Source organism: Grammomys surdaster, unplaced genomic scaffold (assembly GCF_004785775.1).
Source record: "Grammomys surdaster isolate TR1022 unplaced genomic scaffold, NIH_TR_1.0 67, whole genome shotgun sequence".
NCBI classification, from domain to species: domain Eukaryota; kingdom Metazoa; phylum Chordata; class Mammalia; order Rodentia; family Muridae; genus Grammomys; species Grammomys surdaster.
The window spans coordinates 9,966,159-9,992,824 of NW_021604569.1; the positions used below are offsets into that span (position 1 = coordinate 9,966,159).

Genomic DNA, 26,666 nt, shown 5'->3' on the forward strand with positions numbered 1-26,666 from the left:
GCAGGATGACTGTCAACATACTGGCTAGTGTGACGTTTAGCTGTGATCTGAGTGCCTTCATAGGTACAAATATAATTCCTCTCCTTTCTCTTCCATCACCCCCTTTTGGGACATGGTCTCTCTTGTAGCTCAGGATATCCTTGGATTTCATAAACAGCCATGGCTGTCCTCAAACTTCTGATCTCCCTGCTTCCATGTCTAAGTGATTATAGGCAGGCTGTATCTGCTCTTTCTGTGAATCACCACTTTTATTAGAAGATCAACCAATTAATCATCCGGACCAAGGATGATTAATTGAGCATTTGGCAGAGATTTTCTTGAAAATGAACAAAGAAAATAACTTTGCCATCTCCAAGAAAGTAACTGCAGTCTCCCACCCTTAATAGTAAGATCTGACTTTCCAAGGTAGATCAAACAAACAAAGATCAGAGTTCTGGACAGCTTGCCATTAAATGCTTTTTTGAATTTGTTTTTATTATTGTTTCACTTCATATATATGGGTACTTTGTCTGCATGTATGGCTGTGTACCACATGTCAGATCTTCTGGGACTGGAGTTACATGGTAACAAACTGCCATGTGGGTGTGCCCTCTGACTTTCAAATATGCATTGTGGCATGTGTGCATGCAGTATGCACATGTGTGTGAGAGAGCACACACACAATGCTATTAAATAATGTGTTTGTGTGTGAATGTATGAGAGAGAGAGAAAGAATGTGTGTGTTTGTGTGCACGTACACTGGGAGTGTGGACCAGCTACAGTAGCACATGACTGTAATCTAGCACTGGGGACGCTGGTGTCCGAAGACTGTAAGTTCAAGGCCAGTAAAGGCTATGGAATGAGGCCTTGTCTCAAAGGAGAACGGGCTGGGCCTGCAACTCAATCCCTAAGCCTTTCTACCCACAAAAAAAAAAAAAAAAAAAAAAAAAAACCTAAAAGAAATGTCTTTCTTTTATACCGTAGGATAGAATGTGTCACCGTCCAGAAGATGGGACTAACCCCAGAAAACCCCATGTTCTCCTCTCCAGGAAACCAACTCACAATGCTACAGTCAGGAATGAGTAAGACACTCACTCAAGGTGAAGGACTAAAAAGCAGGCTTCCATGGAAGGGAGCATTAAAAAAGCATGGGCTGGGGATGTAGCTTAGTTGGAAGGATGCCTTGCTACCATCCAACAAGCCCTGGGTTCCCAGCACCAAATAAAGTGTGTGGGGTAGCGCAAGTTTGTTATCTTGGGAGATGGAAGCAGGAAGATCAAAAATTCAAGGTCACCCTCCCAAAAGCCCACCCGGGCATCCCCAAGTCCCTGTTTCTTTTTAAAAAAAAAAAAAAAAAAAAAAAGCCCATAAAAGAAGGGAAGTGTTACTACTACTTGAGTTGATTCCTACAATCCAGAAAGAATATCTACAATTATATGAAAAGGGCTGCCGGGCGGTGGTGGCGCACGCCTTTAATCCCAGCACTTGGGAGGCAGAGGCAGGCAGATTTCTGAGTTCGAGGCCAGCCTGGTCTACAGAGTGGTTCCAGGGCAGCCAGGGCTACACAGAGAGACCCTGTCTCGAAAAACCAAAAAAAAGAGAAAAGGGCCAGGTATAGTGGCACAGATTCATAATCCCAATGCAGTTTCTTCTTAATCCCAGTTTTTGGAAGGTAGAGGGAAGTGGAACAAACCGTGAGTTTGAGGTCAGCCTGGCTAGCCCAGACTAGGCAGGGCTGCAAAATTTTAGTTTACTATAATTTCTCTAGACAACCTGATTTTCTCTATTACCATAAATTCTATGACTACTTACCTGCTAACATATATATATATGTATATGCCACATCAGTTAAACAGGCTCACAGGCTCCAATACACAACCAAAACAAACACACACAGTACCTTGGAACACCTCCTTATACACCCTTATGAAAAAGGAGCACTTCACACGCGCCCCAGCTTAGCCGGAAAAGCATCTTACTCCCTCACCTCCTACTCTCCCCACCTCTTAAAGGGGCTTCCTTCAACAACCAGCCCCTTTCAGAGCTTCTACAGAGGCTGGATGCCTTACAGAAGCTGGGAGATCAAAGAGATGCCAATGTACCTGCAAATGGTGTGGGAGTAGGGACAGGGATCAGAACTTCCTGGAGTGGAACACAGAAAGTGGGGGTTAGACAGATGAGGCACAAGCAGGGTACAGGTGTGTGACTCAAGTACACTGGGCACTGAAACAGAGTCACACACTTACAAAGGAACAGGGAGAGGGACGGAGAGATGGAGAAATCTGAATGTGGGCCAAAAGGTGGGAAGAAGGCATCCCTCAGAAACAGAGGCTGGTCCACAGTTCCACAGGAGGTCAACACAGAGAAAGTGACCAATGCTGGCGGCCACTTACAAAGCAATGTACTACTTTATAAGGTGGTCTCTCTCTCTCTCTTTCTCTCTCTGTCTCTCTGTCTCTCTCTCTCCCTCCCTCTCTTTCTCTCTCTTCCTCCTTCCCTCCCTCCCTCCCTCCCTCCCTCCCTTTCTTCTTCCTTTCCTTTTCCCCCTCAGGTGTGGCATGAATTTAACTGACATTTTCTTCATGTCAGATCCTTGGACAAAAAGATAGGTTTGTACGTACTATGTATAAGTTACCGGGAAGACAAAAGTTCATAAATGCAGTTTTAAACAGAAGGGACTGGGTTAGACAGTCTCAAAGGCTGTTGTAAAACTGGGTGTGGTGACATACGTTTGTAATCCCGGAATATGGGAGGAACAGACAGGAGGATTAGGAGTTTAAGGTCTTCCTTAGCTACAAAGCCAGCGTGGGCTACAGGAGAGACTATCTCAAAAAGCCAAAAACGGGGACTATTCTAAGATGACATTTTCTGCAACAAGCCAGAGGACTACCAGGAAAAACAGCTCTAAGGATACAGAATCCTTCAGGAAAAAATAACCTGTTAACTCAGACTACAAAGTAGGACGCAAGAGGAACAATTTCTACTGAAATTCTGCAGAAAAATACCAATGAAAGTACAAAAGTCAAGAGACAAATTATTAAAATATATTAACAATAAACATGGCAGGTAAAGATGAGTACCTTTATAACACCACACATACCAAGAGCAAAGTAACAGTAGATAGATATGCAAAGGACACTGACAGATAATTCAGTCATAATAAAACAAGCAAAACCACTTATTTTATGTGCGTGTGTACATGCATGTGCCGTTAAACACATGTGGAGGTCAGAGGATAATCTACAAGGATCTGACCTTCCCTACTATGTAGGTTCTGGGGACTGAACTCAGGCCATGAGGCTGTCCCCTCAATCACTGGGCCATCTCGCTGGCTAACTGACAGTTACAATTTTTTAACAAGTAGGAAACTATATAAGGTCATTCACAAGTAATCAAAGGAGATCACTGCTATTCTATCAAACTGATAGAGATTTAAGATTTATGACCTCAAGCCGGGCAGTGGTAGTGCACGCCTTTAATCCCAGCACTTGGGAGGCAGAGGCCAGCCTGGTCTACAAAGTGAGTTCTAGGACAGCCAGGGCTACACAGAGAAACCCTGTCTCGAAAAAAACAAAAAAAGATATAAGGACAATCCCACATATCAGTAACACCCCTATATACCAAAGGTTGTGAAAATCAGGCGCAAATTGCTTTTTAAAAACACACAGTTAAATGTGTCTGCATAATACCACGGAGACATTGAGGAGATGGTCTGACAGCAGAAGGCCAGGCGAGTGTGAGCAAATGGAAAGGTCCTTGACACAGACGACAGTGAGTGAGACCCGGAGCTCTTTATAAACCGACAAAATGAAACAATGCACAGCAGTGCCGCCTGCATGCCTCTGCCTTGGTCCCCAAGAACAAGAAATATTTCTGTGAGCTCCACCTAACCAAAGGGATAGCGCTATGCTGGGCTGCAGGCACATGCCAGGCATATGACAGTTACTTCACTTTTTAAAAAATGATTGATTGACTGACTGATATATGGGGGTGGGAGTGGTGTCTGTTTGTTTGGGACAGGGTCTTACTATATAGTCCTGACTGGTCTAGAGTTTGCTGTGCAAATCAGGCTGGCCTGGCCTCAGCCATCCCCCTTGATGGTATTTAAAGGCGTGCACCGTACCTGGCCACTTCGTTTTCTTTATAGTATGGTCACACTGCCTATACTGAAAGAATTCTGAGAAACAAACCATGTGTGAAGCGGCATTTCAGTTGCTGTCTGCGTTTCCCCCGGGAGACCCTATATCATCCATCACATTTTCAGTCACTGCAGATTTCTGAGTATACACTTCCAAAGACAGGGGGAAGTAACTGTGTTTACAGTAGTCAGTCTCAAGGAGGTTTAGGAGTACTGACAGGCAGCACTCTACAGAGAGAGTGCTTGTCTATCACGTGAAGGCCCTGGGTTCATTCCTGAGCAAGAGAGTAAGCAAGAAGGGGAGACAGGCTAACTTGGACTGGGGGTGCAGTTTAGGGTTAAAGTGCATGCTTGGCATGCATGAAATCTTAGGTTTGAGCTCTGGTACCCCCAAAAGCAGAATAAACTGGACTTGGAAGGTTTGTCTTCCTCTCTATCATAAACCTATGTAACTGGCCATCTAAGTTCCCTCCGTAAGACTCTATGGTACCCACCCTTGGTGTAAGAATCACTTCATCTTGCATTTGTCTAAAAGCACGCACAATTACTGATGGAAGTGTCCTGCTACTGTTTTGTATATTTCTTTACTAAGGACACTTCGCTAATGCTTATGACATGAAAGCTGTATGTGTTTGTGTCATGTATGTGTGCTTTTGTGAGTGGAGGTCAGAGGGGGACATCGGGTACCCTGCTTTATCACCCCTTATCTTATTCCTTGGGGTGTCTCACTGAACCTGGAGCTAAGGCTGGGTCGTTAAGCCATGGTGATGCTCCTGTCTCGTATAGTGCTGGGGTTAAAAGGTTACAGCCACCATGTTTTTATGTGGGCACTGAGATCCAACTCAGGTCTTCATGCTGACACACTGAAGCCTCTTACGCTTTGGCCATCTCCCCAGCCCCAAGCTCTGGTATCTTTCAGACAAACATTTATTTAGAAGGAACCAATGTAAGGTGATACTCTCTCACATGCTATCCTCTACAGAAACCCTGACTCTACAGTTAGTCAATATATGACCTGTCATCATAAAGAACATACTTTTCCTTTAAATACCTGTTATAACGGAACACCCTGATTCATCAAAGATGCAAGCAAGATGGTCAAATACCCTTGTCCACATGCACTCTGTATGGTGTGTGGTCAAGAGACTGCACTGGAAAGGGAAGGCTATATTAAAAATATCAAAGGGAAATGAGCTGTAGCTTTTGCACAGAAATCAGTCCTTGCTATTTTAACCCCCACGATGCCTGTTTATCATTACCAGTTTGTCTTTCTGACGTTCGCCATGGATGAGAAAGCCACTTCGTCCGTTGCCTTCAGGGTGCATGACCTTACACACCCCGACGCGGCTGATCCCGCCTCCTTCCTGTGGGAACCATCCCCCGCTGGAGTCATCTCTGGTCATAACCACAGCCTTGACACGCACAATATAGCTGTCACTAAAACGACAACAAGAAAGAGCATGATAATGGTCTAGTAGCTGCAGAACATACTTCCCAGGGCAAGACAGATGCCAGCCAACACTTTTCTCGACTTGTCTGCAGAAATCGGCCTGACAATAACCCAGAATGGGAGCCCACCTTGACATTTAGGAAAAACATATAACGAATATATAAGTCCATCTTTAAAAAGATAAACCTTCTTACTTGTTGAGTCTTTGAAGATACACACAGGCATACTATTTCCCATGCACCACTTCCGGGTGGGAAAAGACTTCAGTTCAACTCTAGACACCTGTGACCTTTGCTTAGGAGTCCCTTTTCCCAGTCTAAATGTATGATTTTTACCCTAAGCTCTACTGTACCACTGCCAAAAATCCTTTCCTCTCCGCAAAGACCAACTTTAGCTTCTTTTCTCTCTTTGTTGGTTTAAGACAAAATTAATTACATTCTCATTTTTAAAAAAGATTTATTTATTTTATGTAGGTGAGTACACTGTAGCTGTCTTCAGACACACCAGAAGAAGGCATCAGATCCCATTACAGATGGTTGTGAGCCACCGTCTGGTTGCTGGGAATTGAACTCAGGACCTCTGGAAGAGCAGTCAGTGCTCTTAACCGCGGAGCCATCTCTCCAGCCCAATGTTCTACTTCTTTGCATGTAATTCTTTTTTCCCCATTAAAACCATTCCCATCTTCTGTATGTCAGGCACGATATGCAAGAGTTGAAAAAGCAAGAATGGAGAGCGCCCACCTCAGCTCTCGGGGACAGGCTCCACAATCTGAGAGGTGACCTTCTGTCCCCGCATGTCTGTTCGCCTCACTCATCATAAAAACAGCATCACCCAGACTTTCTGTGATCCGCTACTGTGATGTCATTGCTTTCCCAAAAAGTCCCGTTTGCTTTCTTCCCCTAGGCTCAGTGGAAGGTGCCCTTGTGGCCACTCTCAGGCAAACACATCCCTGCCCTGGTCTGAGACATGGGCATGGACCATTGGAGCAGGATATCTGCTTTCTTCAGTTCCTTCTTTTATTCTGGAGTCAAGGGCTTGCCCCGTAGCCTAGCCTGGCTTTGAACTCGAGCTCCTTCTGCCCCGGTCTCTGAGTGGTGATATTACAGGTGTGTGTTACTAAACTTTACCAGCCAGGTGAACGGGTGCCAACACTCTGCATGAATCTTATTTACGTTACCAATGCCCTCTGAGGATTTTGCTGAGCACATGGGGTTCTGGGACTCTTCCAATGTCTTTGCACCCACCATAGCTACCCATGCCCAGGGTACCAGGTCAACCTTATCACCAAAATGGGCACTAGCTCCAAACTTCATTCCCCCCCCCTTTCTTTTAGATAGTCTCAGGAAGCTTAGGTTGGTCTCAAACTTACTTCACAGATGAGGCTCATTCTCCTGACTCCATACCCCTCCTCAGTGCTGGTATTCATCCAGGTGTGAACCATCATCAACATACAATAGTAACCATCTGTAACCAGCACTTCCTGCTTTCACAGTCCCGGCCTCCAGGTTCTAGCACTCTTCTTTCCTCTAGGACCAGGCATCTACTGCTCACTCTCTTCCCACCTGCTCTCCACTCCTCTCTACCTCACCCTCCACCTCTACTGCTCTCCACGGGCCACTGCGGTCAGCACCACGGCCACAGGACTTATTCTAAGCCCTCATGGACACTCTGTTACATGTGCCCTCTGCCCAAGATGACTTCAGCTAGTCTCCTGCCTCTAAGGTGATACATGTGCTTTAATTTCATTGAGAAAACCAACAGTTTGCTGAGACACCCCCTAGCCCCCCGCCCCCACCCCCAAACTGGGTGAGCCAGTCCCCATTACTCCACCTCAGGCAACAATACCCACTTTCACATTTCTAGCTGGCCTCCTCCTACATACCAAGATTCAGACCAGAGACAACAGTGGACGATTACATGTCTCTAGCAACACGTCAGGTGTAACTCTTCCTTCCCAGGGTCTTCCCACCCTTCGAGGGTTCTCCCTCCCCTCCTTTTTTTTCTTTTTTGGTTTTTCGAGACAGGGTTTCTCTGTGTGGCCCTGGCTGTCCTGGAACTCACTCTGTAGACCAGGCTGGCCTCGAACTCAGAAATCCGCCTGCCTCTGCCTCCCAAGTGCTGGGATTAAAGGCGTGTGCCACCACCGCCCAGCTCGAGGGCTCTCCCTTTTATGGCACCCCTTTTATCACCCTATGGTCTCTATGCTGACCCTACCCTGTCCTGAGGCTACTATGCTGGTATCACGACTGGCATCTTCTGTTCATGTCTGTCCAATTTCCCCGAAAACAGAGAGGTTAGCCGGATTGCTTCCTGTGTCCTAGCAGCCCAAATTTTACCTCCCGGATGCCACTTCCATCCCCATGGCTTCCTGATTGGTCCTCCACATTCCTGCTCCAGGGCCTTGCTGTTGACATTTCTTCTCTCATCTCTCACCTTTCTCTGTGCAACAATCAGGCACACTCTCTTTCACTTGGGTCTCTGTACAATGTACTCCATTACAGAACTCTTTCCTGACATCTCCCGTAAGTGGCTCCTGCCCCCAGTCTCATATTCCTGGCCCTGGAACATATTTGCCCACGAGGATAAGACTCAGTAGGCCCCTCAGCTGGCCACTTCTGTTCTCCATGACAGAAATCTCTGACGGTATCTAAGATAGGTTGTAGGATCAATGGACTGAAACTGTAATATGAATAGGCTTTTAAAATTTGAAGCTAACGAAGTCTCTGTATCGATACTCACCTCCTTACAAACCACAATAGCGTAACTGAGACACGATAATGGGTTTTTGTAGGGAGTAGTGTTGGGGACTGAATGTAAAGCTCTTGGCGCATGCCAGGCAACTGTTCGGCCTCTGAGCCGGAGCCCATTTCCTAAAGTTATATATAAATTTTGTGTTTAATTAAATTTATATGTGTGCCAAACTGCACGTGTGAAGGTCAAAGGACAATTTGTGGGAACTGGGTCTCTCCTTCCACCAGGTGAGTCCTAGGGATCAAACTCAGGCCAGGCTTGGTGGGAAGCACCTTCACCCTCTGAGCCACCTCCATGACCCAGCCAATCCTTTGTATTATTTTTATTTTAAGGCAGGGTCTTCCTAGGTTGCCTATGCTGGCCTCGAACTTGTGATTCTCCAGCCTAAAATGTAACAAAGTATCACATCACACAGAAACTCAAGCCTTCGCATCCGGCTGCACAGAGTAACAACAGCTAAGTCCCTCACAGCTGGCTGGGATCCAGTTCTAACAAGCTGGGATTTCCTTTCCATGAATAGGTAACCTGAATGAAGTGTCACAGGTTATACATGAAGATATGCATGCGGATTGCACAGGTCATACCTGTACCTCTATTCTATGCTCCCCTGGAGATTTAATGAGCCTGTTCTTCAAGAATCGGAGAGGATTGAGAACACTGGGTAGGAGATGGCTCAACAAGTAGAGGCACTTGTCACCAAGTTGGACAACCTGAGTACCAACCATCTCCAGGATCCATGTGACGAAGGAAAAAGCCCTTAGGTTATCCTGGTCTTTAGGCATGTGCCATGACACATGTCCCCAAATAAATGTAGTAGTAGTGATAACAACAATAAACCTACTGGGTGCCATGTACAACAACAATAATAAACCTACTGGGTGCCATGTGTTTAGATTTGTGTGCGTGCGCGCAATTTGAGAATCCCCATATGACATCAATTCCAGAAACAATAAGAACTCTTAGGATTTGTAATTTTCTGGTACACACTACACTTTGTCAAACATTCCACGGAGGCATTATGAGCTCAACGCCACAGGCAATGGCTGAGGTAGGAACTGAGGCTCTCCACACCATGGTTAAAGCGTATTTTTTACTTTCTGACGTTTCAGATGCGCCTCCTTCATCTGAGGAGATAAGGTAGACACGAAAAGGGTAGAGAGCTACATCAAGTGTGTTAGTGCCACATAAGTATACATTTATTAGAGATTAAAAAAAAAAAAGTACCCCAGCCCCTTGCTCCCAGGATACAAGGGTTGTTGACTGTGTGCTTTGCACTCTCAAGCCTCTATTTTCCAACTTGACGACTCCTAACAAGAGCCTTCTTTCACAGACTTCCTTCACAGAAGGGCAGGGAGGGGCTTAAAAGCAGACATGAGCATGTATGATGTCTAGGTACTCAGCTGTGTCAGGAGCCAACCACTTCCTATCTGTGGCCCACCAAGTTCCTTGGTCACACCACACACTGCCTGAGCAGGACTCCACAGTCAAATAGCTGCTCGAAATCAAACAGTACAGAGTGAAACTCCCTGCCCTTTCTCCTTCCCTGCTTTGTAAAACTAAACAAATAGTGGTGTGGGGTTTCTTCATGGCTGTGCAGCAGGAAGGCAAAGGATGGGTCCACTGAAAAATTACACACTTGGCAGGCAGGGGTGGCGCATGCCTTTAATCCCAGCACTTGGGAGGCAGAGGCAGGCAAATCTCTGAGTTCAAGGCCAGCCTGATTGAGTTCCAGGACAGCCAGGGCTACACAGAGAAACCCTGTCTTGAAAAAAAAACCGAAAAAAAAAAATTACACACATGCACACTCTACAGGTAGCTGGTATCCCTTAAAACATTTCAAATGTCCAAAAAAACCAAAACAAAACAAAGCTCCCCATATTGGCTAACTTTGGATGTGGCCCCGACATCAACTGAATGAAGCCCAGGTTGGAATGTGAGCTAGAACCTGAACAGCCACTGTCATTACCAATGACATTAGGTGACGACCACTTGAGCCAAACGGGCTGGACTGGGGACCTTTCCATTTAAATGTGTTTTCTTTAAGGAAAAGCCCTTTCTGGTCCCAACATGCTGAGTAAATTGTCCCACAACAACTCAAAATCAAAAGGAGGCAGGTAAAATCCTACAGCAGGATCAGAATTCTGGGACTTCCTTTCCATTAACAGGTAACCTGAATGAAGGGTCACAGGTCACACAGGAAGATGTAACTGCACAGAAAACAATTTCAAAACTGCTGTGACATTTTTATTCTGACTCGAAGCAGGCCACATTACAGAGGTAAACAGAGGAGCTGCAGGAAGCCATGATGACCGGCACATTCCCTGTCCTGTGGAGGATGTGTGCTCCTGGCCGGGCTGCTCAGCACTGGCCCGCCTTCTTGGCTGCAGAAGACATTTCTTTAGGATTTTCATTTTCTTTACAAAAGGAAGGCAGAAGTCTGCCCTGAAGTAAGACAGTGATGAGGGCCACTTGTCAGAGCCATGGTGGCTTGTTTTGCTGGAAGGATAACTTTAATCACAAAGGTGTGTCTCTAAACCACACCACTCCTGCCCACTGAAGAATAAGTCTGCAGAGTGAAGGCTTTGCCAGCTGCCAGGCACCTGAGGGGATAGCATCTGAGTCCAGCCTCAGCAGCAGACAGGGTCATAAAACCCAGGATGGATGGCGCTACAGGCACACCTGCAGAGGAAAGAGTTCCGCCTGCCATCTGTGACCCTCTGCTTCTCCCCCACCTCCTTCAGGGATGGAGCCAATTTCAAACCACCATAAATCCTTCCCAGCGCGCACCGCACCCCACGGCGGGCTGGCCCTTACCGGATCACACAGCTTCTTTATCTCTCCATCATGCTAAACATTCAGTTCACTTCCTTCCAGGCCCTTCACCATTCCACCAGACCTAGAGAAGGATTAGCCAGGTCCGAGCCTCTCCTGCCCAAATCCCAGATGCTTCCTGAGCCAAAAACCCAGCTTCTCCTGAAGCTAGGGACACTTACTTTATTTCAATCACATCCCCATGCCCCAGGCCTCTTGGTGCCTACAGGTTTATAAAGGTGCTTAGATTTCACCAAATTGCCCACGTATGTGTGTGTTTATGCCTAGTGAGCTCTGTAAAATCAATCATGGAGATGCTGTGGCAAAGTCGAACATGTTGAGAAGTCAAAGGTGCTGGTCACAATCTACTCCTGTCCATTTTTCAAGTGTTCCTCTTAACTGTCAATTACTTAAAACGTCATAAAAGATGACTGCCCTGGTTTAAAAATGAATCAGATATTCTGAACTTCATGGGCTAGAAAAGTGACCCATGTGGTTTTCTGAATGGTAGTTAAAGGGTATTCTCTTCTGTACAAGGCATCCAAAGGAGAGGACACTTGTTCTGCGTACTTAAATGCACAGGAAATAAGGCCTCTAGATTCATTACTTAAGTGGATACTACATGTCTGGTTAGTTGCTCATTATGGAAAGCAGTTTTAAGACAAACCTCCTGTTGGATAGAAGATCTCGTTGCAAAGATGCCATTTCTAGCAGGGGGCCTGTCTGGGAGGGCAGTCACTCTCCTCTCAGAGGCTGATGGGAAACAGTCAGGTCTCTTTTTCAACACTAACCCTTTGCTTCACAAGAGGAAATGGTGTTCCTAATGTTGGTAAGGGCAGCTGAAAGGTGGGCTAAAATCACTTCAGAGAAAGGCTTCCCCAGAGATATTTCTGATCAGTGAGGCCGATCACAAAAAGGAACTCAAGAGAGATCTATGAAATTGCCCTTCCCCAGTGTCTGAGAGTAAAAGGTCTGTGCACTTGAGCAGGCCCAGTCTTTGAGCTGTGCCAAGGCACAGAGCCATTCTGAGAAAAAGCAGGCTCTTTGCCCACTTCACCAAGTCCATCTCTACGTCTCCAAACCACTCCTGGTAACTGTGCCACGCAGAGCTTCTCACTCAACACCTGAGTTCTAACATAGAGCTGACAGATTTTATCTTCAGTATCTTTTTTATTTATTAGTACAGGGTAAATTTTCAGAAATGGAGCCCCCAAATATAAAATGGTATCTAAAATACCAAGAACTCTTACTATGACCAAGAGGTACTGCTGATATAGTAGGTATCCTAGCCCCTCTGGGGTACAGAGTTTCATCCTTTGCTCTGAACTGGCCAAGAATCTATGAATAAGCTAAACCATAGAAAACATTTAATGAAATTCCAGTGTAGCTTTGAATCCATGATCCAGAAGCTGTGTTTACACTTTATACTTGGAAGGTGAGGTCCGAGTCTGTTCACTTTGACACAGACACACACCACTGCAGCCTCCTGCACTCATGGCATATTCTAGAGCACTCATGGCACTCCTGTCCCATCCGGAAGCAAAGACAGCAGCACACTTGAGATGTGAGCAAACAGAGTTTGGTAATCAAACTGAATTATGAATCATTCTTCAGAATGAATCCTAGCAAGTCAAAGTTTGTTAGATCACTAGGCTGTTGGGGCTTTTATTTTTCTATTGAAGTTTTAATACAAAGCCATTGTTAAAAGTATCTGAGAACTCTGTTGTTGCAGACTAGTAATTCTGATGAGAAACTTGCGCTCACCCACCCCTTAACACACAGGGCTGGCATGCTCACACTTTTATCCTTCCCCTTATATCATGATTTGTTGTAACTATGTTTTCCAATCTGACCTTTCACCTCCAGGGCACAAAGAAGCCACAGCTCCAGGGGTGCTGTTTATGCAAGCACATTCTCTTGCATGGGGTCTGTTTGTTGCCCTGGCGCTACAGACTTCCAGGGCTGTCCCAAGGTTGGGGTACCAGGGAGTGTGCCACCAACAAGTGTGCTACCAACCAGCCTGGTCTTTCCTTTTTCTTTGCTGCTATGTGCTGTGGCCCCTAACAGTCAAGAAAAGGCAACAAAGCCAGAGGAACGATAAGGAGCTGGAAGTAAACCCAGGAGCTTCAGAGAGGCTCTGGAGGGGGAGTAGACAACTACAGATCCCTGTAAGCGCTAACCTGGGCTCCTAGTGAGCTAGAAGATCTATGGCCCCGGACAGTTTGAGTTCTCATGGCTTCCAATATCCTTTAGTCAGAGTGCCAGTTCCAGGGGTGAACACACAATCAATGAACATGGAAAACATGGTTGCAGTGTGAACTCACACTGGGCATTCATTCCCTCACAAGGCTAGCCTGGGCTACTTTGCAGCAGCTTACAGAGTTATTTTCACACCTGAGCATGTTTCGCCTTTATCCTGTCCTGCCGTGCTCCCTCAGACTGTAGCACACCCTGGCCAGCATCAAAAAACAACCGAAGAACCTGGTCTGGAGGGGAAGAGTCATCAGAGGTACAAACCTACATCTTTCACTGGGTGGTAGTGGCCAACATGTCTTTAATCCTAGCATTCGGAGGTAGAGGCAGGCGGATACTCTGTGGTCAGCCTGGTCTACAGAGAGTTCCAAGGCAGCCAGCCAAGAAAATCTTGTCTTGAAGGATGGGAGAGGTACCTCTGAAAAGGCAATGTAGAAGTGTTTCAAAGGCAGGTGACCTAAAATAAAATATTCTTGGGTCACCTCTGTGTCAGTGTGGTTTTCCTGAGCACCCCTGGAGGTGAGTAACCAGGGAGTAAAAGCCCCATTCAGTGATTTTTCATGGTTTCTTTCTGTTTCTACTGCTTTCTTGTGGAATGCCCAGTGCTTTCTAGAATATGCAGCATGCAGTCAGCAGGGAATGGAGGCCCTTTTCTGGAAAATCTGAAGAGACTCTTTGCTTTAATCTTTATAGCTGAAAAGCTCATCTCTCCACCCTGGGGCCCCAGGGAGCAGACACCATGGGCCTAACCCAGGCCCCCACCCCCATCCTGTAACAGCCTCATTTCTATCTCAGGGGTAGGCTGCGGACTGCACCTGTAATTACCACTGAGGTTGAAACACCACTCCAGGAAGTTAAGCTTGTGACCCCCTCTGGCAACAAGATCAGATCCATCAGATTCAAAAGCACATGCAAACCAATTTAAAAAAAGAAAAATTCAATGGAATTCAAGAATTCTTTTAAAAAAGAAACCAAGAATTCTTTTTAAAAAGAAAAGGTTAAGAAAGAAAGAAAGAAAGAAAGAAAGGAAGGAAGGAAGGAAGGAAGAAAGAAAGAAAGAAAGAAAGAAAGAAAGAAAGAAAGAAAGAAAGAAAGAAAGAAAAAATTCTCTTTAGAACCAAGCATCAAATAATTCTCCACATCACCCTAGGTGGGTACATGACAAGGCTGCATCAGGCTTCTTCCAAGCCAGCATGGTGCTGCACACAGGATGCTACAATGCTCCCTCCTCCTCACCACCCCGCCTGTACTGTGATTTCCAGACCACTGGCCGCAGTTACTCCAGGACTACAAACTGTGATGCCTCTACCGTATCTGTCACGGAGTTAAATCCACAGCGTTATCCACAAACTTTTAAAATGCTAACACAGGTGTTTTGGGGAAATCACAGAAACATTTTATTCTAATAGCTTGTTAACATTCAAACACCAATTGGAGGTAGCTCAGGCTTTTTGTCCAAAAATCACTACACAACAATTTTGACATCAGTAGTTTTGGAAACTAAGCTTTATTTAGTTTTTCTGGGGTGTGTGTGTGTGTGAAGAATGCATCTAATTCTTACAGATCAAGTAAAATCTAAGCTCTAAAGGGGTGAGTTTCAGGGTGACTACTTTGAAAAACTGGAGACAAGAGAGCCCTGGGAGGTCAAAGGGTCAAATGTGAACTGAGGTTTAGGACTCTGCCTTTATGGTCTGTCTGCTCGACTGAGCCTGGGGTCAGCGTTCATAATTAACCAAGATCTAAGGGAGTTTCATCTGAAGACAAACTGACCCGCCCTGAGAAAACTCTCTTCTGTTTTTACCTGAAAGTAATGGTGCTCTTGGGTTTTCCCTTCACACTTGTACAAACCATATTCCTGGTCTTGTTTAAACCTCAAGGCCAGTTAATAGAGACATTGAATCACTGAACAGAATGGCTCCCACTCCCATTAAAGCACACCAGCAATAAAACAAAAATCAGTTCTTTAAAACACAAGCGGCAAAGGGAGTTGCTTAAAAAGTTAATAATCTCCAAGCCAGGGCTCTGACCCACAGCCACAAACGTCTCTGCCTCCCTTCTCTTGACCACCTTTGCTTTTGCCCTCATTTATTGGAGAAAGGAAAGGAAGTAGAGTGTCAGCAAGAAACCAGCTGATGGTGGCCAGGGAGTGAAATCCTGGTCTGTCTATACTTCATCAATAATGCCCTGAACTGTCTGACTACTTCCACCCAGCACACAGATGTCTTTCTTTCCTTTGCTACCCTGGCCCCCTCCCACGGTCAAAAGGTCAGAAAATTACTTTACCAAATTCAAAACCTACAAACTCTTTTACAGTCCAGTCCTTCTTAAGATCTCTCCCAAACAAAAGGTGATAATTTAGCCCACAGGAAGGAAGGAGAGCCAGAACCCACAAGCCACAGGCAGGGTTTTTATGAGCCTCAGTTTATATTCTAGACAGATCCACCCAAAGGGTGTCATTTCAGGTGGCAAGAGTTAGTGAATCATTTAGCGCTTTTTCACCCTGGTTCCGGGCTCTGTCACCTCCTTTACTATGGAGGGAAAGACAAGCAACAATGAAACTTTTTCAAGATAAAGGCAGTTATCCAATCATGTGGTGAAGAGACATTAAGCAACTTAGTTACACACTTCTTTTAAGCTAGAAAGGACAGGAGCTACTGAGTAGGATTCTTTACTCAGGAAGAAAAGGGACTGTTCACAGCTACGGACCCTGGGGACAGAGGAAGGGTGGTTCCCTACCGCTGCCCACACAAACCAGGGCTCTGTGCTGTGGGAAAAGTCCCTGGATTGGTGCTGTTGGGATTTTAAGATTTAGTGGCTTAGGTAACAACTGTGAAGGAATTTTAAGTGAAGAGGAATTACTAACAGCCCAACTCCAGGACAAGCGACAGCTGGAAGAGGGTGCGGGGCCATCTTGGCTGTTCCTCCTGAACAGAGGTCATTCCATTTGGCATTTATTAGAATAACTAGACCTATCCTGTAACACATCCCCTCTCACAACTGGGTGTGACATTCTGACCGACTACTGAGCCACAGCCTTTTTCATATGCAGGATGGGGGCAGGAGCCAAAGGGCTTTTAAGGTCTCTTTACAACTTCTGGATTTTTTTTTTTTTAAACTGGCTTTACAGTCCCTTAGTGTTGCCAAGGGCTTTAGCAAACACACGCTACTGAAACATCCTGCAGAAGCAGAAAACTTGTAGTAGTAGTAGTAAAATCCAACAAAATACATTTAATAGAAAAAGACCAGAAGCCACTAAGATCCATGACCACAACACAGGCCGAGCTCCTTCACTCAGCATAGAGTTACTGTGCAGTCATAAAATTCCCAGAGCAAGGGAGTCCTACTGAAGTCTTGAACAAGGAAGAAAATGGGCCTGGAAATGTAGCTCAGTGGCAGGGTGCCTGCCTAGAATGTGCATGCGCCACACATGCGTGTGTGTACATGTACACACACACACACAGCATGAAAACGTTTTTAAAATAAATTTAATAAGCTACATGTGCTGATGAAAGGCTGTAATTAGCATAGGAGGGGTTTTTCTTTTGTTTTTAATATGCACTGGTGTTCTGCCTGCATGTGTTTCCATGAAGATATCAGATCTTAGAGTTACAGAGTTGTGAGTTGTCATATGTGTGCTGGGAATTGAACCTAGGTTCTCTGGAAGCACTCAGGACCTGTGAAAGAGCAGTCAGTGCTCTTAACCACTAAGCAATCTCTCCAGCCTTTTTTTTTTTTTTTAAAAGGCAGTCTCACTGTATATTCTGGGTTGGCCTGAGACTCCCATATGTACACCAGGCTAGCCTTGAACTCACCAAAATTGACCTCAAGTCAACATAATAAAGCCATAATTGTGGGCAACACTTTAGTATGGAAGAAAAGAATAAAAGGTCTCTAACATGAGGCCTGCCAACACTCAGCTCTGTACCCAATATCTCCTCTGGCCTTCATCCTGGTTCTCTGGAACAGTCACAATTCCCAAGGCACCACAAATAAACCACCTGGTCTCTGTTCATTTCCTCCAGTGAGCAGGTCTAGACGGGAGTTCTGCAATGTCCTTGTGTTTGCACACAATCAACGTTAGCCTTTATTAAAAGGCAACGCCACTTCAAAAGACTATTTCAAACATATTCCCACTTCAGTATTCACAGTAAGCCAGGAGGTGGCAACAATCTAAATCCATTCCAGCCAGAGATGACTGGTTAGACAATGTAGCAACACACACAACGGATCATCGTTCAGTCTTAATAGAGAATGGAGTCGACAATGGGATGAATTTTGTGAAAGCTAAGGAAAAGAACCCAGTCAAAAAGAGGAAAACAAAGCCAGGCAGTGGTGGCGCACACCTTTAATCCCAGCACCTGGGAGGCAGAGGCAGGCGGATTTCTGAGTTCGAGGCCAGCCTGGTCTACAGCTAGTTCCAGGGCTACACAGGGAAACCCTGTTTTTTAATTAAAAAAAAAAAGCCATTGCACCATTCATTCTAGTTATATTGTTATTTAAAAGCCATGGAAACAGAGAGTAATATGGTGGTTGTCCTGGGCTGGGAAAGAGGGGGCAAGAGAGTCAACCACCATGCGTGGAATTTCAGTGTGGCAAAGTGAAATGTTCTAGAGATCTAGACTGTTGTCACTGTGCTGAACACTAAACAGTCGCTGAACTGGTAAACTCTAAGTATTGTGGTGGAAAAAAAAACATTTATTTGTGTATATGCGGGATGGGTGTTCATGTCACAATGCCGATGTGGAGGTCAAAGGGCAAACCTCGTAAGTTTGTCCTCAGGCTTGGTGACAGGGCACCTTCACTTGCTGAACCATCTCCCTGGCTGTATCCTGGTTTCTGCCACAGTGAGAAGGGGGTACCTTGAGAACTACGGGAACCACTTGAATTGGGTTCAGAACGTCTGGGTCGTTAAGGAGTAGAATGAGCAGCACCTCTGACAAAGGCAACAATTGGCACAGGCGCAGCACCCTCTGCAGGAAGCACCCTCTGCAGGAGCTGCTTCCAATGCCAATGTCAACTCTGCTCTGCTCTTTTGAGTACAAGGCAGGTAACACACAACTCAAACCTCTTTTTTTTTTTTTTGGTTTTTCGAGACAGGGTTTCTCTGTGTAGCTCTGGCTGTCCTGGAACTCACTCTGTAGACCAGGCTGGCCTCGAACTCAGAAATCCGCCTGCCTCTGCCTCCCAAGTGCTAGGATTAAAGGCGTGCGCCACCACTGCCCGGCACAACTCAAACCTCTTAAGCATTGGCTTTATGGACAGAAAATGGCTTTTCATCTCAAAAATCATCTCAAAAATCATACGAGTTGACTAGAACAGTGTGCCCCCAAACTCTGAGATACCATTCTTTAAAAAAAAAAAAAAAACTCACTCATTTTTATGGGTATGTGTGAGTGCCTGCATGTATGCATGCATATCGCATGTGTGTCCACAGAGAGTGTTGGATCTGCCAGAGCCAGAGTTACAGAAGGTTGTGAGTTGCCATGTGGGTGCTGGGAACCGAACCTGGGTCATGAGCAAAAGCAGGCAGTGTTCTTAAACACTAAGCCTGTTCCCAGGCCTTGACAACAGTCTTCTTAATGAACACTGAACAGTCTATATATAATGCAATCCACAGACCCCCCCCCAGGATATTTTTATGATTAGACCCTTTTTATTTCTTCTGATCTCAGTTTTAAAGATTACTAAAAATGATTACAAACGTTTTCTAACACTTCCATTTCTTCTCCATGGGAGTTAGCTGTGTTTTTAATATTACTCAAGGCAGGAAAAAAAAGGGGACTGGCTTGATTTTTTTTTCCCCCTTTGGAACAAGTTCCTGGCAGATTTTGCACACTGCAGCTCTCTGGCGATGTGATGAGAACACATGCCCACCCACAGACACTAACTGTGCTCATCACCCTCCCCGAGCAGCCCATGACACATGCTGCTGTGCTCATCGAATGGAATTCAAGAGTCCCAGTCAAGCAGCAGGGCCCATGGGGCCAGAGCAATGGCAGGCAGGCAACCAAGGAAGCAAGTGTTTATAAATAAGGAGGGGAAGAGAGGAAGGAAGGGAGGGAGGCAAGAAGAGAGGAAAGGGAGAAGAGCGCGCACACACACACACACACACACACACACACACACACACACAGAGAGAGAGAGAGAGAGAGAGAGAGAGAGAGAGAGAGAGAGAGAGATTGATTCCATTCTTTACAACTGTATGATCTAGCCCTGAAAATAGTTACCTCTTGACTGGAATCTAAAGACAGCATCTCACTGAAATTTCTTCCACAGTGACCTCGGAAGACAGCAAGAACAGTCGAGTCCCAGCACCCCTCCCAGAAGGTACAGCAAGGAGAAGGTTCCACTTACAATCCAAGCCAAAAGCTCCTTCAAAGAGAACTTAGGTGCCAGCCTCTTTCTGAAGCACTGGCTTTCTCTATGGTTCTCATGAGCCACAAGGAAATGGTACTTACAACTCAAACCATGTGCGTGGCTTCTGTAACTGCCCCACTTTCAACCCTGAGGCAATCTAGGTGTTAATGCACAGGAACTGGCAGCAAGCTTATGCCTAAGAAAAGGAATAATCCAGGTGGTTAGATAAGATGGGCATGTGCCCATTTATATTTCAGACTGAGGCTTGTGTCCTAAGAAATCCACACCGTGCTTGTCTTTGGCTTCTCTGAGCTACACAGAAAACCTACGATTTCCAAATAATGACACAAATTTGCCTCAAGTGTGTCCTCTAGATGTAGGACAAGTGTGACAGCCTGACACAGGCAATGTACAGGTAAAGCCTCTGGTGGGAGCCAGGCATGTTCTCAGCACACATTCATGCATGTGAACAGGCTGCAGACTCCAGGAACAGGACTCTTGAAAGCACGTGAGTATTTTTAAATATTGGCAGCTGGTCTATAGTGATTTTAAATTAGCTTGTTTTTATGAAATAGTTACTGAATTCATATAGCTGTGAGTGTGAATATAACTTTAATAGGTCCTAAAAGAGGAGGAGAATCTTCCCAACTAGCAAAAACTGGGAAGCTGGCTGTTCCACTAAGATACCATGGACACTATGATCTCTTAGAATAAATGTGTTCTCTGACTGCCACCTCCCAAGAAACAGAGTGGGAAAGAACATCTTTTGTCCACAGTTACGTCACTTGGCTTGGTTCAGAAAACATGGTTATCAAAACTATCATCAATGCTGGGCAGTGGTGGCGCACGCCTTTAGCCCCAGCACTTGGAAGGCAGAGGCAGGCGGATTTCTGAGTTCAAGGCCAGCCTGGTCTACAGAGTAAGTTCCAGGACAGCCAGGGCTACACAGAGAAACACTGTCTTGAAAAACCAAAAAACCAAAAAACCAACCCCCCCCACACACACACACAAAACAAAAACAAAAAACAAACAAAAAACCCAACTACCATCAAGTGGATTCTGGAGTAGAACATTCCTTCAGCAACCAAAGTTAAAAGAGGGTTGCACCTGGGTCTAAGTGCTTACATATGTAAGTGCCTAGCCCATGCCTCTCACCAAGGGCAGCAAGTTCAATCGATATCCACCGACTACTTCTAAGCTGAAGAATAAGAACTTTGGTAGCAGCCGTAGCTTTGTGTTTTTCTCTTAGAAGAGAACTCTAAAGACCACGGTCACCCTGGGCCGATGGCTCACAGTGCTCAGTATCAATGGTCCCTCTGGGAGCAGCAGCTAAAGCTGACGTGCAAATCTCAGAGATCTGGAAGAACTGGTCCTCACCTGGGCTAGTCCCAATAAGACAAAGAATGGGAAAACAGGATATTTTCATAAAAAATACCAACCAATCAAGAGATTTATTCTTTGAAATACAAGTCTCCTTAGGTAGCCCTGGGTGGCCTGGAATGTGCTATGTAGACCAGGCTGACCATGAATTTGTAGAGCTCTGCCTGCCTATACCTTTTATGGTTTTTTGTTTGTTTGGTTGGTTGGGGTTTTTTTGTTTTTGTTTTTTTTCGAGACAGGGTTTCTCTGTGTAGCCCTGGCTGTCCTGGAACTCACTCTGTAGACCAGGCTAGCCTTGAACTCTCGAACTCAGAAATCCGTCTGCCCCTGCCTCCCAAGTGCTGGGATTAAAGGCGTGCGCCACCACTGCCCAACTTACAATAATCTTCCTACCTCCGTCTCCTGAACGCTGAAATTATAGGCAAGAGCCATTTGCTTGATGAAGTTTTGACAAAGTAAACCCCAAATTGAGTATGGCTTTTACCAAAACTCTGGGGGACCTCGTTTACATTTAAAAAAAAAAAAAAGCTACCAAAAATATGTATTCTAGTTAACATGCTCAAAGCAGCTTTCCTGACCTTGAAACAAAATCTTAATGAGAAGGAAAATGGCTCCCATTTTGAATGTGAAATATTTTTAATATCAGCAAGTGCTGTTATTGAATGTGTACTATATATACATATATGCACATATGCACACAAAAATAAACACTACAGATGTGGGCAGGGAATTCCTAGCCAGACCCCCACATACTCCAAACACTATTCTTCCTCATTATTGTCCTTGACCAAAATTAGTAAGTTACAGCATAACAGGTGGCTTTCATTTATAGAATGTAAAAAATTAATGAAATTTAAAGGCAGTTTGTTTGAAAAACAAGCTGGCCATTCTTAAAAAAAAAAAAAAAAAGGAAAGAAAAAAAGCACAACCAAATAACATACAGAGCAAACTCCTCCCAAATTTCTCAATGTGCTAAAACCAATACATGAAATAAATCTATTTACCTGGAGTTTAAAATTCATATGCCTGAAGGCATTACTATAGGTTCTACGATAAAAGAAAGAGGAAAACAGGAACAAAGCCTGCTTTGCTCTCCAGCTTGGTGAGTCCAGATCTGTTTGATGCTTTCTCCAAGTGACAGCAGGATTTACACTACAGAGGGGACTGTGTAGTCAATGCCTCATCTCAGGCAAATGTATGGGCAGCAGTATTACAGGTCCTGACCCAATGTGGAGAGACCAACCATCCAGCAAGGCAGACATAGCACAGATATAAACTAACTACAGCATCTGTCCTGGACAAGAAGGACTTAAAAAGCGTTCTTTAAAAATATGAGGAGACACTGAATAGTCTGTCAACACACATAGGAATGTTTAATATACTCAAATAAACAAGGCATGTGCTTCCACTAGCCAGGCATTGTTTAAATTTAGTGAGAGAAGAAAAGAGAGAAGGTCAGACAGGCAGCCACAGCCTCCCAATTATGTGGACTGATCCTTCAGTTCACGTGGAAGCTATAATTAATGTTGCTACCAAATCCCCACTCCCTTTTCTTCTACCTTGGAAAAGTTAATGCACCGATTCAGTACAAGCAAATTGTGATCGGCAAATATAAATAGATCCACTCAGGACGGAATGAAGCTTTCTTGCATTAAGCCACACACTAGGGAGTGGAGGATGGGCAAAAGGTACCGATACCCAAAGATAATCGAAATTAGCCTGTTAACACCAGATAATATCCTTCAGCTACCCCCTCTGCTTATTCAGTGTTTCAACATTCTAAGCTACCCACCTAGAAGGTCTGTTGTCCTTCTGTTTCCAAGCAGCTTTTTAAAAACTTAATATAAATCAATGGGTTAAAGCCATTTTGATGTGAATCTCTAAGGAGATTCAGAGAGGGCAATGAGTGAAGAAAAACTCTGACAGATCATCAGTGGTTACCTGTCTCTGCATGTGGGTGAATACACACACACACACACACACACACACTCCTGAGGATAATTTTTTTTACCTTAAGAATGTTACAAGCAAACGCTGGGAAGGTTCCACAGAGAGGAGAACAAGCAAGGAGAAACTACAACCCAAGTAGCCAGCCGGCACGTACCGGCACGTACCTGCCTGGAGATGCCATTTCCTCTACATCGTGGAGTCCAAGGGCTGCCCATTAGCATCATCGCTACTATAAAGCTTCCGATAAAAATGGATCCTCGCTGGCTGACCTGAGAACCAGCTGGCTGCTGAGAAGTAGTTTCCCCCATATATGATTCAGTCTCCTTGACAAATATACTGCATTGTACCGGATGAGTCATCTGGCGGGTTAGAGTCCGCATTTCACAGGCCCGTTGTCATTACTCACCAACATCCTGCTCCTCAAAAGTAGAAGCTGGGAGCTGACAGCTGACACATGCTATGGTTTTTTGTTTTTGTTTTTTTTTTTTCAATTAAAATACTGTTTAAAAAAATTCTTGTAAGTTACAATGATCAGTCATTGACAGACGTCCGAAATGCATAGGAAGCGGAGCTCACACATGGCTACCTGAGATGCCAGTCTGTAGACCACAAGTGTGAGCTGATCGTCGCCCTGCCAAACTACATAACTTTGTTCAGATCCATCTCTCTGAAGCATCTAGTTGGGGCTTTATTAATTCCTGTACTGTTTTTGTGACCGTTGTCACTATTCAGTCCAGCCTGGCCTCAAACTCTTCATCCTCCTGCCTCAGCTTCCCTAATGCTGGTATTACAGGTGCACGTGACCATGTACAGCTTGATTCTTGGGCTAGAAGATTACCAACTGCAGGGATTATAAAAACCCATACATAAAAATAATCTTGGAGGTGGACCTAGTAACACACTCCTGTGGTCCTCCATCCCCCAGGGAGCTGAGGCAAGAGGACCAAGAGCTTGGGGTCTGGGTTACACAGTAAGACCTTTTCTCCAAAATAAGTAAAAAATGATCATACAGGGGGCTAGGAATGTGCCTCCATGGTAGAGTGCTTAAATAGCATGCCTAAGCCCTGGGTTCAGTTCCCCACACTGGGTAAACCTGGGTGTGGTGGCACAGTCCTCAGCACTAGGAAGGTACAGACAGAATTATCAGGAGTTTAAGGTTAGCCACAGCTATAGAGAGCTTGAGGTCAGCTTCGGATACATGAGACCTTGTCTTAAAATTTACAATTACTGAAGTATGTCAGGGGTGATATGATATATGAGATTTGTTATAAATATTACACACACACACACACACACACACACACACACACGGTAGTATAAAGGCAGGATTACCTCCAGGAACAGTAAAACCTTGATAGCTCCTGCATCTGAGACTTTTCTCTCTCTCTCTTTCGAGTTATCTTGGAAAGTTTGCATGGAACATTTACACACATGTTTTCTTCAGTCCCTAGGATGCAATGTCAACCAGAAAGGTCCATTTTTACTTGGGCATGAAGCTTCCATGAGTGGGGACAGGGGGACGGGGGAAGAGGATACCTGCAGCCTGACACCCTGTGGGCGTGGGAGCTGAGGCTGAAACTCAGTAAGATTTCCAGCTGGGATGAACCATGTGCCCTTAGGCCACTGTGAAGGCTCCATCAATCCCTGGAATGAATGGCTGGTACTCCTCTCTGGCTGATGAGAGCGTCCTTGTGCTCTGAAGCCAATGTTCATGAGCTCAGAGGTAACACTATGAGGGAGAGGCATTCATCCCCAGCTTCCTTGTATGGCTTTGGCAATGCTCCCTGAGAACGTAAATAAGTCACACCTCTAGTCCCTTATACCAACAAAACCCTATGTCAGGTGGCAGTGTTGGCTCAACTTACTTCATGCTCAAATCATCTGGAGAAAGCTTTTGATCTCATAGCTGAGGAAAAAAACATCCAGTGGTTTTGTTTGTATGCTAAACACAATTGTCACTTCAAACATTCTCCATGTCGATGAACTGTGAAGCAGGACAAGTCAGTCTAAGAAACAGATGCCCTACTTAGTCCTAGATCCCACCCTCAAGTCCTGAAACTGACAGCCACCTCAGCCAATCACCAACTCAGGTTTCAAAAGATGTTGTCTAAAGGACTGCAAACTGGCCACAAGAGCTAGGACAGCCCCAAGCCACACCAAACCTCACTAATCCACACTGATTAGGATGGAGTGTGGGACCTAAGGACAGCAGGCTTAGCAAAACACTTCCCCACAATTCCTGTCTTTATATACACTGGCCCTAACACAACAGGCAGTCACATGAAGATCCATACCTTTCTAGCATAAGGAGTCTATTACACATTCTAAAGGAAAAGACCTACAGCTCTTTGAGTTTTATAAATTAGGGGCTAGGAATGCAGCTTAGCTGGAAGCGTGCTTGCTGGGTATACACAAACCCTGGATTCCAAGCCCAGTACTGCAACTCACTAATAATAATACAATGTCACACACTTATAATCTCAGCACTGGAGGAGGAGGCGGGAAGATCAGAAGTTCAAGATCATCCTCAGTTACATACTGAGGCTAGCCTGGGCTATATGAGACACTAGTCTTTGAGAGAGGGGGTGAGAAGGAGGGAGAGAAGGAGGGAAGTAGGAAGGAAGAGAGAGAGAGAGAGAGAGACTTTTATAAATCAGAATTCAGTAATTAAAAGTACAAAAATAGGGGTAAAGGCTACTGCTCAGTTGAGGATTGTAGCTTTAATACCTCGAGCACACGTTTAGAAGTCAGGTGTTAGCCAGCCAGGGTGGTGCACACCTTTAATCCCAGTACTCAGGAGGCAGAGGAAGGGGGATCTCTGGGAGTTTGAAGCCAGCCTGGTCTACAAGGGGAGTTCTAGAACAGCCAGCACTGATACACAGAGAAACCCTGTCTGGGGGAAAAAAAGCAAGCCAGGTGTTGCAGTGTGTGCTAGTAACCCCAGGGCAGGGGCACAGGAAGCAAGCACAGGAACTGCAAAATTACAGAGGCTGCCACCTAGCCAGCCACTTGGCCGGCCACCCTAACCCACAGGTGAGCCCCAGGTGAAAGGCTCATGTCAAAATAATTAAAAGTAAGGTGGACAGAACCATAGAACACATGGGAGGTTGTCCTCCAGTCCCGACAGACATACACACTAGTACCTACATGCCCACATGAAGGCACACATACCCCGAAAAACTAAAATAGAAAGAAACAAACCCAGTGGTAAATGTGTGTGTGCACAGAAAGAAAGAATATAGGTAAATGGGAACTGGAGACAGGAGCAGGAAGACGGAGATTTTCTACCACTCTGGCTACTTTCCTACAAGTATGAAATACTACAAAATGAAATTAAACACACAAAAGGAAATATATAACCTACTAGAAAAACTATGGATTTAAAAATCACAATAGGGGCTGGAGGGATGGCTCAGTGGTTAAGAGCACTTGATGCTCTCCCAGAGGACCTGAGTTTGGTTCCTAGCACCCCACTTCAGGTAGTGCACAACCTTCCATAACTCCAGCAATACAGGATACTCTGCCCTCTTCTGATCTCCATGGGTAACAATCTCTCTCTCTCTCTCTCTCTCTCTCTCTCTCTCTCTCTCTCTCTCT

At 45.2% G+C, this 26,666-nt stretch overlaps 1 protein-coding gene across 1 annotated transcript in view; it reads right to left on the reverse strand.

The window, feature by feature from the left end:
• Positions 1-26,666, reverse strand: part of Spred2 (sprouty related EVH1 domain containing 2) — a 97,929-nt gene that overhangs the window by 16,619 nt on the left and 54,644 nt on the right. The window contains exon 2 of the mRNA XM_028777833.1: positions 5,377-5,554. Coding sequence (XP_028633666.1) covers positions 5,377-5,554 — 178 coding nt within the window. The remainder of the gene's footprint in view (positions 1-5,376; positions 5,555-26,666) is intronic.